The sequence below is a fragment of the Dama dama genome, chromosome 28 (genome assembly GCF_033118175.1).
Source record: "Dama dama isolate Ldn47 chromosome 28, ASM3311817v1, whole genome shotgun sequence".
In the NCBI taxonomy this organism is placed as follows: domain Eukaryota; kingdom Metazoa; phylum Chordata; class Mammalia; order Artiodactyla; family Cervidae; genus Dama; species Dama dama.
In genome coordinates, this window is record NC_083708.1 from 41,081,849 (window position 1) to 41,096,419 (window position 14,571).

A 14,571-nucleotide genomic window follows, 5' to 3' on the forward strand; every position below is an offset into this window, starting at 1 on the left:
TTCACAGGTTAACAGGTTATTGACTGTTTTTATTCATAATTATGCTTTATCTTTATTATCTCCCTTAATTTTTCTCGGCAGTGTTTTGTGATTTCTCTTGGCAGAGAATGACACACCTCTCATTAGATTTACTCCTGTGTATTTGATGCTTTCTAGTGCTATTGCAAACAACATTAAAAAAAGCTTATTCTTCAGTGTTTATTGCTGGTGTATAGAAATACAGTTGCCTTCTAAATATTTACCCTGTATCAAGGATTCCTGATGAATTGACAATAATTGTAACAATTTGCAGATATTAAAAAAAGATATTTTACATACACAGTCATGCCATCTGGGTATGAAAACAGCTTTTCTTTAATCTTTATGCTATTTCATCCTTTTTGCCTTACTGGTGCCAGCCAGAACTTGCAGTAGTTGATTTGAAGTGAAGATGGCAGTCACCTTGTCTTGTTGGTCTTATGGAAAAAGCATACATTATTTCACCATTGAGTATGATGTTAGCTATAGAGTTTTTGTAGATATACTTTATTTATAATATTTATCAGGTTAAGGAGGTTTTCCCTCAGTTTGGTTTTTTATTATGAGCATGTGCTGAATTTTATTAAATACTTTCTCTCCATATATTGAGATGATTGTATGATTTTTCTCCTTTCTGTTTATGTGGTTAATTATACTGATGAATTAAAAAATTAAATTATCATTGTATTCTGTAAACAAATCTCATTTTGTTATAACATAGTATTTTTAAACTATTTATCTGGGTTTGATGATACTTTGTTTAGGATTCCTGAAACTATTTTTAGGAGAGAATATCAGTTTATCATTCTTGTAATATTCTCGCCAGGTTTTGGATTACATTTATGCTGGCCTCATTAGTTAGAGGTTACTTTCTCTTTTTCCTGGAAGGGTGTGTAAGATTGGATTTGTTTCTTATTTGGAAGAATTACATAGAGAAGCCATCTGGGCTTGGAGTTTGAAAAAGAATTTAGTTATAGAGTCCATTTCTTTAACATAGTCTACTTTTTTTCTCATATCAGTTTTAGTAAATTGTGTTTTTCAAGGACTTTGTCTATTTCCTCTGACTTGTCAAATTTATTTAAAGAGTTAATAATATCCTTATTTTTGATGTCTTTTGGATTTGTAGTTATGTATCTTTTATTCCTAATGTTGGTAATTTTATTGTGTCTTTTCCTTTATCAGTCTTGCCTAATTTATGAATTTTATTAATCTTTTTAAAGAACCAACATTTAGTCTTGTTTGGGTTTCCCTTTTTTATATCTGCTTTCTCTTTAATTGATTTCTGATCTGTATTTACTTCTGATTTCTTTGCATTTAATTTGCTATTTTTCTTGCTTCTTGAAATGGACTAAGTATTTTGTTTGGGACATTGACTTTCCTTTTTGCATTATACTATTAGTTATTGAAGATAATATTAAACTCCTAAAGCAGTACTTTTCTATCAACTTCTCATTATACTGTATAAAATATTACATAAGTGATGTTTTTGAAAAATGAACCAGTTTAGCCATTGTTGTATATTTTGCAAATAGAAGTATTTTTTTCTTTTTATCAGCTATGAAGAATGAATAAAATAACTGACAAATAAGCAGATAAGTCAAACGTTAAACCTCTTCAGCTTGACTCCCATGTATTTATATATAAGAATGTTCATAACAATTTTTAATGATTCTATATCAATAGTGAAACTGTAGTCTTAAGCCAGTTTAATTATAATGACCGTAGATTAGTTTCAGGGACTCAGGATGTATTCAATGAGACATTCAGAACTTTTGTGGTTGCTTTTTCCTTTTAGGAAGCTGCAGTAAAGGAAGATGAAGAAGAAGTTTCTGACAAAGGCAGTGACTCTGAGGAAGAAGAAACCAATAGAGACTCTCAGAGTGAAAAAGAAGATGGTAGTGACAGAGACTCTGATAGAGAGCAAGATGAAAAACAAAACAAGGATGATGAAGCAGTAAGACATAGGTTTAAATAACTGGAATTATACCTCTGATGATAGTTTTGGTTTTTGTTGTTGTTTTTCTTTTGCTTACTTACATCTCTTTGCTTGTTTTAAACAATACTAGTATATTTTATACTGTTGCATTACTTTCAGACAATGTTTTTGAGAGATGGTGGTTGTAATTATGAAGAAAACTTACTTCTGACAAGGACTGGAAATCCTAATTTTCTTAAATCTTACATTGTTAGATAGAGTAAGACCTGGGTCTGAGGTGAACTCAGCTTGTTCTCCTAAGGCAATTTTTTGTGTTGGAGATGACTCTGGAAATACGAGGAAGGAAAGGTGGGTTATGAAATAGGGAGCAGTTACTTGGAAGAGGTTCTCAAAAGTTGCAGGCAGTGTTTAGGGTAAGAAACATTACTGTGGGCTCTAATGTCAAGAGTTTGGTTAAGGGAAAGGCTAATAGTTACAGAATGCCACCTTGTTTTAAGAGGTGTATAAGACATTCAGGAAAAGAGGAAGTCACTGAGAGATTAAGATGATGAGGGTATAGGGAATAGAAAAAAATCTCATGGCATGGTGTGAAGTTGCACATGACTTATGAGAAGGCTACAGAAAAGAATATTTGGTGAACAAATAATGGCCCATCGATGCTCACTGCAGATGAACTATAACTTGATCAGCCAATTTTTTTTTTTTTTTAATGTTTGTGTTGTTCTTGACTGGGCTATTGGTCTAAAAGTAATTCCTGTGGTTTAGGAATTTAAGAGAGATTGCCTGAATAGCCTCTGAAGCAAAAGCAGAGGCTGGGGAAAAAAAAAAAAGGGAAAGGGCAAAGGATAAAAGTATAAGGAGATAAAGTACTTGCCTTTGGGATGGGAGAAAAATAAGGATGTCTGTTTTTAGCAGTTGCTGGCCCTTGAGTGTTTTTGTACTTTGAGAATTAAGTTGGTTGCCATGAAATTAAAACCTGTCAGAGAAATTATTACCCCTCCTTCTCTTTTAGAAGGAGTTGACATATTTCTTTCTGATTATGGCTCAGTGAGTAGGAATCGTCTGCAGTGCAGGCGACACAGTAGATCCCTGTATTAGGAAGATCCCCTGCAGAACGGCATGGCAATCCACTCCAGTATTCCTGCTTGGAGAATCCCATGGACAGAGGAGCCTGGCAGGCTGCAGTCCATGGGGTCGCAGAAAAGTTGAACACAACTGAGCGACTAAACACAGCATCCTTGCTTTGACAGAGAGTTGACATATTTCTTTCTGATTATATTAGGGTTAGTAGAGGTGACTTTAGGGTTTTGATAAACTGATTTCTTCAGATGACCAATAATACATTCATTCAGTTAACAAATAATTATACGAATAACAAATATTAGTAGGAATACAAAGCCAAATGTGAACGTTTCTGCTTTTGAATGATGGTAGCCTGAAGGGGAAGGCAGACTAATGAATAAACGTTATAGTACAAAAGAGACTGTGCGCATTGTGCAAGGGGCCGTGATGGCACAAAGAAAGGTGTGATCAGCTCAGCTCTGGGAGGATGGTCTGTGGGACCCAGGAACTCCTACTTTAGGCTTCAGGTGCTCCTGAGAAGATAATGAGCAGGAATTTGCCAGGTAGAGAAAAAAGAAAGCAAAAATACAAACAAGGCTTAAGAGTGAAGTAGCCGGTGAGGTCACGGAAGTCTAGCAGTTTGAAATGATTAGAATAAAAAGTGAAGAGAGGAGAGCAGTGACAGGAGACTGGAGAGAGAGGCTCAGGTCAGGTCATGATTGGTAGTGTAGTTCATGCTATACACGTTAGATTTATGAAAAGAAGCATTGTAAGTTTTGAGCAGGGAAGTGATCAGATTTGTGGTACTGTAGTATTTAGCATTGTCAGGAATGCCATCTGGAAGAAGATGGACACCCTTCGAAATGATCGAAAACATGCTTCATTTCCATTATTTCTAATTTTCACTTTACTAGGAGTGGCAAGAATTACAACAAAGTATTCAGCGAAAGGAGAGAGCACTACTGGAAACCAAATCAAAGATAACACATCCTGTCTATAGTCTTTACTTTCCTGAGGTGAGTTATTCATCCACAGCCTAGTGTTTTCCTTCTTCTAGTCAGATATTTCTTAGTTGCTGTTTGTGCTTTCTGTAGCCTGAATTGACTCTTATCCTCTCTGTAGCGTGTACTGATTCAGATGTGCTGAATGTGGTGTATTCTCGATACGTCACATTTTTGAAGCATATATTTCAGTATGCATTACTTTGAGTAAATGAGTTGTTTAAAAGGAGGATTGTCAACTTTTTAAGCACCTTGTTGTTGTCCTGGGCTTCTGTCTTTTCTGTGCCTGGATTACTGAGGGTTATACTTACTGATGATTTCTCACTTGCAGTTCAGGCAGTCTTAATGAGACAAATGCATATTTTGCCTGTGACTTTGTGTGGCTTTTGTGAGTCTCATACTTGTCTCATACTTCTACCATGTTTTGAATAGGATGAAAATGTTCTTAAATTCTGCTCATGGATTTTGTTCTGAGGGTCCTATACTGGCCATCTGGAGACGCTAGACTTGTTCTGATAATTGCCCTGATCTGTGGGAAGAAGCCCAGGCCTGAGGGACCCTCTGAGTTTAGTAAGAGCTGATCCCCAAGCTCCAGACTGATCACTGCGACGTTCTTTGTCTGCTGTGCTTGTTTACTTTGTGGCTGTGGCCTGTTCAGCTTTCCATCCCTTTGATAGGCTTTGTCTTTCAGATGAATTTGAGATCAATTTGAGATCTTGACATATTGCTTTTGCAGATAATTCTCTGTGGCTGGAGGTCAAGGACTATTGCCTGTTAGTTCAGGGAAGCTGTTCCACAGACTGCTTCGCAGCTTTGCCATAGAGCCTTCTGCTCACCACTTGTGTTTGGCGGGTGATTTCATGTATAAATATGCTTTCTGCTCCAGATTGTCAATCTATAGTTATTGGGGACTGCTGAAGGCAAGTTCCTAAGTAATTTGGCTCTCCTAATAAATGAGTGGCTATGCACAGACTTTTGTTTTTTAACTTGGAGAGCAGTCAGCCCAGGATTCCATCTTACTGTGCATGCTGATCTTCTGGCATGTCCTGAGCTATAGCCCATCTGTTAGGGGCATTTCGCCCATTGCAGTGTAGTCTGCCAACACCAAGGCTCCTGAAATCAAGCGAATAAATTTCATTCATTGATTGGTTTTAAAAGTACCATGGGTGCTCGCTTCGGCAGCACATATACTAAAATTGGAACGATACAGAGAAGATTAGCATGGCCCCTGCGCAAGGATGACACGCAAATTCGTGAAGCGTTCCATATTTTTAAAAAAAAAAGAAAAAAAAAGTACCATGGGACGCTGTAAGCTGCATAATTTGTACCCTTATAATAGACAGCTTCATTTTAGACCATGCTTAGTTAATAGGCAAAGCATTCATTTACTCCCTTAGTACATTTTAGTAGTGAAAATGCCTCTTTGTAATTTTATCTGCATAGTAAACATCTCAGAGTGCCGTTTATCAGATGGACTTTATTTGGGATTTTCCTAACTTCTACCTGTCTACCTTCTCATGTATATTACTTAAAGTTTTATGTTAATAATTGACTTAAATGTTATTGAAAGTCATATATTTAACAAGAATGGTTGGGAATCCCATGCAATAGAAAACCAGTTTGGTTTAAAGTGCAAATAACTCATGATAGAGACTCTTCTACTTTAACCATGTGCATCAAGAGAATCTGGGTGCAATTCCATAGGTAATAATCACTAGCTTCTTAATGTTTATTTTTCTTGAATGAATCTCATTTTAATCAGATAGATTTGGGGCAGTGGGAGGCATTCTCTAAGTAGAGATAAAGAATAAATCCACATTCTTGAACATGTATGTTCTAGTAATGATATTTCTGAAAATGAAATGTCAGACTGCTTAAATAGAGAAATGTTTACCTCATTTCATGAATAATCACAGCATTTAAAATTGTTATTGAGATATAGTTGACATACATTGCATTAGTTTTAGGTATAACACCTAGTGGTTTGACGTTGGCACACGTTGTGGGATGGATGGTCGCCACAGTAAGCCTGGTCACTGTCTGTCCTGTCCAGAGTCGCTGTAACGTTACTGATCATCTTCCTGTATTGTACATTACATCCCATGCCTACTTTATTAATACCTTACAGCTGGAGGTTTGTACTTCCAAATCTCCATCATTTCTCCCGCCACCTCCACCCCTCTCCCATATTTGTTCTCTGTATCTATGAGCCTGTTTTCATCTCATTTTGTTTGTTTTTTAGATTCTACAAATAAGCAAGATCATGGTATTTTGTCTTTCTCTGACTTCACTTAGCATGATATCCTTTAGGTCCACCCATGTTGTTTCTGATGTCAAGATTTTGATTTCTTATGGCTTGAGTAATATTCCATTGTTTATATGTACCTTCTTTGTCTATTCATCCATCAATGAACACTTCAGTTGCTTCCATATTTTGAATATTATAAATAATGATGCAATGAATTGATGTTCACGTATCTTTTCAAATTAGTGTCTGTGTTTTTTTTTTCTTGGGGCAAATTGCTCGAAGTAAAATTGCTGAATTGTATGGTAGTTGTAGTTTTAATTTTTTGTGGATCTTCCATACTGTTTTCCAGAGTGGCTATATTGATATAACTGTAATTTTATTGGACTCTGTGTCCTAGGCATTTTAACAGATATTTTTTTGTATTATCTCAGTTTGTCTTCACAACACAACTTGAGGTAGGCATTCATCACTTAACAGAGAAAAAAGGTGAGGTTTCAAGAAGTGAAATAATTGGGTCTGGATGACTTTGAAATAGACATTGGCAGACTACTGCCTGCAGGCAGATCTGCCTCCCAGCTCGTTTTATGAATGAAGTATTATTGTGAATGAAGTTTTATTGGAACAGAGCCACGCTCATTCTTTCTGTAATGCAGTGGCAGCATTGAGTAGTTACAGCGGAGTTGAGTAGTTAGAGCAGACTCTTTGGCCTCTAAATCTGTGAGTTCTGCACCTGCAAATGTGGTGGGCCAAGTGTACCACGACATTTTATGTAACAGGCTTGCACATTCATGAATTTCGGTATTCCGGAGGTGGAGTGGTCCTGGAATTGATCTCCTGTGAGTACAACAGTACTCCACTTTGAGTCTGTTGTTTCTGCCCATTTCATGTGTGCAAAACACATGTAGAAAGACATATGTATACACCTATACCTTTTGTTGTAGCAGTCCTAACCCTTGGATTAAGCAGAAGTTGAGTTAGTCATCCACTTACGATTTGTTATCCTGCTTATTAATGTTGCATTGCCTTGTAGTTTAAGGCATTTAAACAAAAGCTTTTAGTTGAACTTAGTGTACCATTATTAGGAAGATAATAAACCATATTTTAATGTCTTAAGATTGAAATAAAATAGAAAGCACAAGTGATTTTGGTTTAAAGATGCAGACATTTTTCCTATGAAACTATTTTCAATAAAAAGTTATTTTTTTAAACTTCTCTTGGATAATTGAGACTCTAGTGTTGCTTTGGTTAATTGGAGTATCCTACAATTTATTTTATTTTTAGCTCCAAAACTTTTTTTAAGCCATTTTAGAAAGGTGTCTTCCCTATCCCATTCTTAAACAGTGGATGCAAAGTGGGTGAATAAAAAATTACTGATCTGTGCTGTAATTCAGTGGTGATTGCTGACCACACTGAAGTTTGGTGCTCCCAGACTGGTATTCTGATTTTTTTTTTTTTTAATAAATTTTTGTCTCCTGTCAGTGTTTCCTGCTATCATTGTGCGTTCTGGTGGCAATTTCTTTACCCAGCCCTTTTTCTGTTCCTAATCTTTTATGTAGTATAACTGAAAATGCTGAGCTTATTGAAATCATGTACTGTAAATGGTACAAAGAGATTCTTAGAATCTGAGATGCTCTCTTATAAGTAACGTGTTTTAATGTATTGATTTCTGATATTATTACCCAAGTCCCTTCCACTCCTACTTCCTGTCTTTTGCTTATTACTAGCTAAGATTACTAAAATTATTTGCTAGATGAATTCATGATAGCTTATACTGTTTTATTTTTTAGCATATCTTTTATCATTTAAGGTTAATTAGGGGTTTTTAAAATGCAGGGGTTCATCAGTAGGGTTTAAGGGGCCATTTGAAACCCCAAAATTACATACAAAATTCTTTTGTTGGAGAATGGTTCTAAGAACAGTTTATTCATTCAGTAAATGTTTATTGACGTCTATTTGGTACCAACCATGGTGTATGTGCTGGGGGTAGAGCAGTGGCTAAAGGGCAATACAGTTGGCCCTCTGCATCTGTGGGTTTTGCATCCATGGATTTGATCAACTGTGGATTGAAAATGTTGGGGGGTGGATTCCAGACAGTCCAAAAAGGCAAACTTGAATTTGCTGGGTATTGGCATAGCAATTACATTGTACTAGATATTATAAGTAATCTAATCTAGAGGCTAAATAAGGTGTACAGGAGTATGTGCATAGGTTATATACAAATACTACGCCAATTTATGTAAGAGATTAGAGCATTCATGGATTTTGGTATCCGCATTGTGGGGGTGAAAGGGGAACTTGTTTGGAATCAGTCCCCCTAAGGTACCAAGGTACCCCTAAAATGAGATAAGGCAAAACTGTATTTCTTTAATTCTTTCTGGCTATTTATACTCTTCTCTTTTTTTCTTTGCAGGAAAAGCAAGAATGGTGGTGGCTTTATATCGCGGATAGGAAGGAACAGACATTAATATCTATGCCATATCATGTGTGTACACTAAAAGATACGGAAGAGGTAAGTATACAACAACATTATTTAGATATAAAAAACAGTATAGAAATCCATTTATCACATACGGCTTATTGCATTTTATTTAAAACACATTTTATAACTGTTCTCTGACAACTTTTGGAGGGAGCTCATTGGAAATTTATAGAGTATTAAATTGTTAAAGGTAGACAACTTGGTGGTCTTTTAAAACCTTGTTCTCAACTTATTTTGGGGAGTTTTCACTGTTACTGTCTTAAGAATACTTGCCTTACCATATCTCCAGAATTTAGTTATGTTCTACAAATTCTTATGAGTTTTATCCTTGTTGGATTAGTGCTCAGAAATTATGGTTTGTATCCTCATTGAATTAGTGCTTTTGTGTTAAAAACAAATGTAAGTACTAGTGATTGATTTTTTAAAGTGTAATTTTTTACTTTATTGCATTGTCCACTGTCAGTGACATCACTTAAATGGCATTGTGATGAACATACTTTCCCCTTGGATTTCCTTGTTTTTCTTTTTGATTTTTTTACATTACTATTTGAGAAAGAAGTTTCTGTCTACCTGGACTTGGTGGACAAGAGCAAAGCTTTTGAATTTCAAGAGAGTTCTGTAACGATGATTTTTAAATCCCAAAAGATTTTTCCTACCTTTCTAACCAAGTAGTAAATGTTTAAAGTAGTTTATTGTTGTTTGACACTTAGCGATAGTGCCAACTTATGGATATCTCTTTCACAGAGTAATTTTAACATTTTTTAAAATTTAAATTTTACCCATTTTTGAATGGATAATACATTTGCCTAGGTAGTGTTTCAGAAGATACACAGAAGTGCATACGCTGAAACATCTTGTATTCCTGTCTCTCAGTCACCCATTCCACTTCCTGGAAACCATCAATATTACCAAATTTTTATGTATTCTTCATGTGATATTGTAGTAAAGTACAAGCATATACGTAGGTATATTCTCCCCAGTTTTGCACAAAAAGTAGCATACATCATGTTCTGCACCTTACCTTTTTCTCAGTGATAAAACTTGGAATTTGTACCATATTAATACAGAAAAAAGCTTCATTGTTTGTTTTTACAGCTGCATGATATTCTTTTGTGTGGAAGTTTATTTATTCAGTGCTCAGCTCTTTAGTGGACTTACAAGGTGTTTCTTGTGTTTTGCTGCAATTAATAACCTCATATCATTCAGATACATCTATAGGATAAATTCATAGAGGTAGAATTAATGAATTAGAGGCTCTATACATTGTAATTTTGATAGATGTTGTTAAATGTTTATTTCTCCATAGGGAGAAAGAATGTTCAAGTATAGTATGTTCATTGCCTTTCAGTTTGTGAGATATATAAAAATGTTGCAGGCATATTATCATGCCCCCATGGACCATTCATCCATGGGTTTTGACCTCTTTCTTTTTCTCTGTTTCACCAGCTGAGTGTCCTGTGGTTAACTCAGTACTGACACTATTTCCCCAGACAGCTCAGATTAAGATTCAGTCCCAGAGGACTGCTGTTGCCCCGCTGTCCATCTTTAGATGCCAGTTTCAAGTCTCAGGTTGTCACCTGTACTTCTGATCAACTGGCAGTAAATCATGGTTCCCATGATCCCTTCCTTGGGTTCAGTAATTTGCCAGAATGACTCATAGAACTCAGGGTAACATATTTACCAGTTTATTATGAAAATAGTATGATGAAGTAGATGACTATCCGGATGAAAGAGATACATGGGGCAAGGTATGTGGGAAGGGATATCGCGCTTCCATGCTCTTTCTGAGCAATCCACTCTCCCAGCACCTCTGCATGTTCACCAGTTTGAAAGCTCCTTGAACCCCTTATTTTGGTATTTTTATGGAGGCTTTATCACATAGGCATAATTGATCATTAACTCAGCTTTCAGCCTCTCTCCGGAGAGTAGGGGGTGGGACTAAAAGTTCAGGCTTCTACTCATGGCTTGGGCTTTCTGGTGACTGGTCCTTATCTAGGAGACCAAGAGTTGCCTCATTAGAAGAGAACTCATTCTTTTCATCCAGGAAAAGGGATTTGTCAGCTCAGTGTCAGGAACCAGATCCAAAGACCAAATTTTAGAACAGAAGATGCTCCTTATGTGCTCTTGTCACTTTGGAATTAGAGGGATTTGAGGAGCTCTGTGACTGAGGGCAGAGACACACACACACACACACACATATATATATATGATGAATGTATTTTCTATTCTCTCAACATTTGTTCTAGAAATAAGAAAATTTGGCAAGAACTATTCCTGTTTGGTGAAGTCTGTTTTAGTTCGACATTTCATTTATTTTACTTTTATACCCAGCTTCATTTCTTCAGGTTATCAAGATAGAACTTGGTTGCTTTAAATATGTTTTCTTGAATTCTGGAGATAGAAATTACCCCTATCAATTCTGCCTGTTTTTATTTCCTTTTTACGTAGTACATATATGACACAAGTGTCATATATGTACATACATTTGTTGTCATTAGAACTTTTGTAACATGTGTTAAGACCTCTTCTGTCATCTGCGTAAGCATTGGCTATTAAATACTCTCTGGTCTAAATATGTTAGGAGGGGGCTATTGTTTCTTCCATTCTTTAAAATATAGATTTTAAGTTCTGATTTATCTTCTAGGTAGAACTGAAGTTTCCTGCACCAGGCAAGCCTGGAAATTATCAATATACGGTGTTTCTAAGATCAGACTCCTATATGGGTTTGGATCAGATTAAACCACTGAAGGTAAGAATAATGACTATGCTGTAAATATGGTGTTCCCTAGAAATTGTCATATTGAATGAAGTAAGTCAGACACAGAAAAACAAATATTATATGATATTGTTTGTATGTGCACACTAAAAAAAGCTACAAATGAACTTACTTACAAAACAGAAATAGAGTCACAGATGTAGAAAACAAACTTACAGTTACTGGGGCGATAAAGTGAGGGGGCAGGGATAAATTGGGAGATTGGGATTGATCATATGCATACTACTATGTATACAAAATAAATAGCTAATAAGAACTTGCTGTATAGCATAGGGAACTTTACTCAATACTCTGTAATGCCTATATGGGAAAAGACTCTTTTTAAAAAAAAAAAAAAGAATGGATTTATGTATATGTATAGCTGATTTTTTTCTTTTGCTATATACCCTGTCAATCAACTATAATAATAAAGTTTTTTTGAAAATGAATTTTTTTTCAATCTATGGTGGGTATGGATTTGTATTATTATACTTGTGTGGGAAATGAAAGTTACCACTTCCTCCTTTTTGAGAAATTTTCAAATACCTGAGAAGGAAGGAAGAAGAGAGATACACAGAGAAAAAGTGTGAATCAAACCATGCAAAAAAATTTTTTATACATTTTTGAGGTAATAAAGGGAACTTAAAAAAATAAGGTTGTCTATTTGAATAAGTGTATTACATCTTAGGGAAGCATTTCTAATTTTGAAATGTAGAATAACAGGGAAAGAGGTCCTCTCATAGTTTAATATAATACACTTGATGGGCTGCTCTCAGTAATAAACTTGTGTTAAAGGAGTATGATGATTTAGAACCTTGAGTATAACTTACCAGTGTGATAATTTTAATATACTATAATGTGCCATACCTTTATAGGGCCTCACCAGATCGTTTCTGTTTTCTTTAGAAAGGCACATGTATTTCATTTTAGAGTGTACACTTGTGTGAGTATCAGTTGAAGCACATTCCCATCGATGTTACCATTTCACTTGTGAAAGTGAAAGTAGTGAAGTTGCTCAGTCATGTCTGTTTCTTTGCGACCCTGTGGACTGTGTCCATGGGATTTTCCAGGCAAGAGTACTGGAGTGGGTTGCCATTTCCTTCTCCAGGGGATCTTCCCGACCCAGGGATTGAACCTGCGTCTCCCACATTGTAGGCAGACGCTTTACCACCTGAGCCACCAGGGAAATCTCTTGAGCTTTTTATAAAGGCATGCTATTGTGTTGGAGAGATTGTGCTGAAGAAGTGTTAACACTGTGTACTGGGCCTCAACTGAAAGGAGCCAGCAAAGGCGTGGCTTTTTTTCCCCATGAGGGCACTGTATTTCTTCCCATTGGCTATAGGATGTTAATTTCATGAGTAGTCTGGAGGCTGCAGATACCTCTTTGGAAGTCATGTTTGAACTTTTTTTCCATCCACAGAAGACTTATTAAGAACAGTGTTCCTGCTCAAGAGTCAGAATTATTCATCTTTCATGCTGCAGAATAAATAGTATATAGCTCCTGTAAAATCATACTATTAAACTACACTAGAAACTTAACTTTACTAACATGTTCCTAGATTGAGTTTTTATTTTGTGGATGAGTATCTTTTCTTAAATGTGTTAAATTTAGAGTTAAAAGATGTAATCTTTTCTTTACAAGTGCTGCTGTCAAAGAAAACCTTTTCTTTCCCAGATATTTCTTCCATTATTCCTCCCCAGATTTCTAATGTCTGCATTTAATTCTTTTTTCTAGTTGGAAGTTCATGAGGCTAAGCCTGTGCCAGAAAATCACCCACAGTGGGATACAGCAATAGAGGGGGATGAAGACCAGGAAGACAGTGAGGGCTTTGAAGACAGCTTTGAGGAAGAGGAAGAAGAGGAGGAAGATGATGACTAAGCAGTAAACGCATGGGCCACAATATGTGCACATCTTTGCAAGTTTTTGCTGTTTTAGAAGTGTATAATAAACCAAAAGCAGTGCAGAACTGATGTTGAGGGAAGTGTTACTAGAAATGGGCGTGTTACCAAGGCAGTGGTGGTGCCTTGGTACAGTCTGAAAAATGCTTAAGGTTTGTGAAAGCCTTTCAGGTATGGGATGGTGCATTTATTTCATCCACAAATGATAATAAACCCTTTGTTACAACTGTCCAGAAGTGTGGGCTATGTATTATCTATCATCTATGGTCCCAGTAAAAGTAAAGGTACATGAAAAACAATCTATAAATGAGTGACCTTTCTTTGTTTAGCTTTAGTTTTAACAAATATTAAAGTGTGTATGATAAACACCACAAATGTTTTAAGTAACATCTGCTCAAGTTTTAATGTCTTAATAAGCTCTATTATTCATTTACTGACATTTTGCAGTGATATAAGACTATTTATAATAGCTCCATTCATAGCTTTAAACATTTTATTTTTGCCTATCTTGGTCATAAGTTGGCATTCTGTCACATTCCACATAATCTAGAGGGCTACATTTTGGGATTTTTCCTTTTCTTAATTGCCCAGAGTTACCAGATAAATTATAAAAATGGCTTTTAATGGCTTAAAACATTTTTAAGCCTCTATTTTAGCAGATCAATGCAGGATCTAATTCTTTTTATAAGCTATAGACCTAAAAATGATTGTGGGACCATATGTTCTCTGATGTTGGTGACTTATGTTACTAAACCTTTTTAAAAAGGTCACTATAAAAGCTGAAATACATTCTTAGCTTTTAATCTACCTGACTCTATCAGAAGCCTTTTAAGGTAAAATATAACATGCAAAGGAGGCATTTTTTTGTATTCATTTTGGACTCCTGTCAATAAAATAGAAGTTTGACTCATTTTATGTTTGTAATGGTGTGTGTCTTTTTACTCCCAGAAAGGGATAATAGGAGAACTCATTCTTTTATTTTTCAACTAAAAATTTAGTAATACTGTCCATGACTGCTAAAGTGACTGCTATTTCTGTGTACTATAGAAAAACCTGTGATTGGGGGGAACTTCCCCCTCACACTGTCCCACAGTACAGCCTGCAAGGATCATGCTTACAAAGAGTAGAAATGTGTACATGATGAAGTATTGAGGTAGAATGAATATTTTTGTT

The 14,571-nt window shown here is 35.8% G+C and overlaps 1 protein-coding gene and 1 non-coding gene across 2 annotated transcripts in view; both read left to right on the top strand.

Moving 5' to 3' along the window:
* SEC63 (SEC63 homolog, protein translocation regulator) overlaps nt 1-14,308 on the top strand; it is a 70,528-nt gene extending 56,220 nt beyond the window's left edge. Inside the window, exons 17-21 of the mRNA XM_061131871.1 lie at nt 1,814-1,972; nt 3,931-4,032; nt 8,676-8,774; nt 11,389-11,493; nt 13,235-14,308. Coding sequence (XP_060987854.1) covers nt 1,814-1,972; nt 3,931-4,032; nt 8,676-8,774; nt 11,389-11,493; nt 13,235-13,378 — 609 coding nt within the window. The 3' untranslated portion in view covers nt 13,379-14,308. The remainder of the gene's footprint in view (nt 1-1,813; nt 1,973-3,930; nt 4,033-8,675; nt 8,775-11,388; nt 11,494-13,234) is intronic.
* LOC133048340 (U6 spliceosomal RNA) lies at nt 5,184-5,290 on the top strand. The gene has a single exon (XR_009691002.1). It is a non-coding gene; the product is annotated as a U6 spliceosomal RNA (small nuclear RNA).
* Nucleotides 14,309-14,571: the final 263 nt, after the last annotated feature.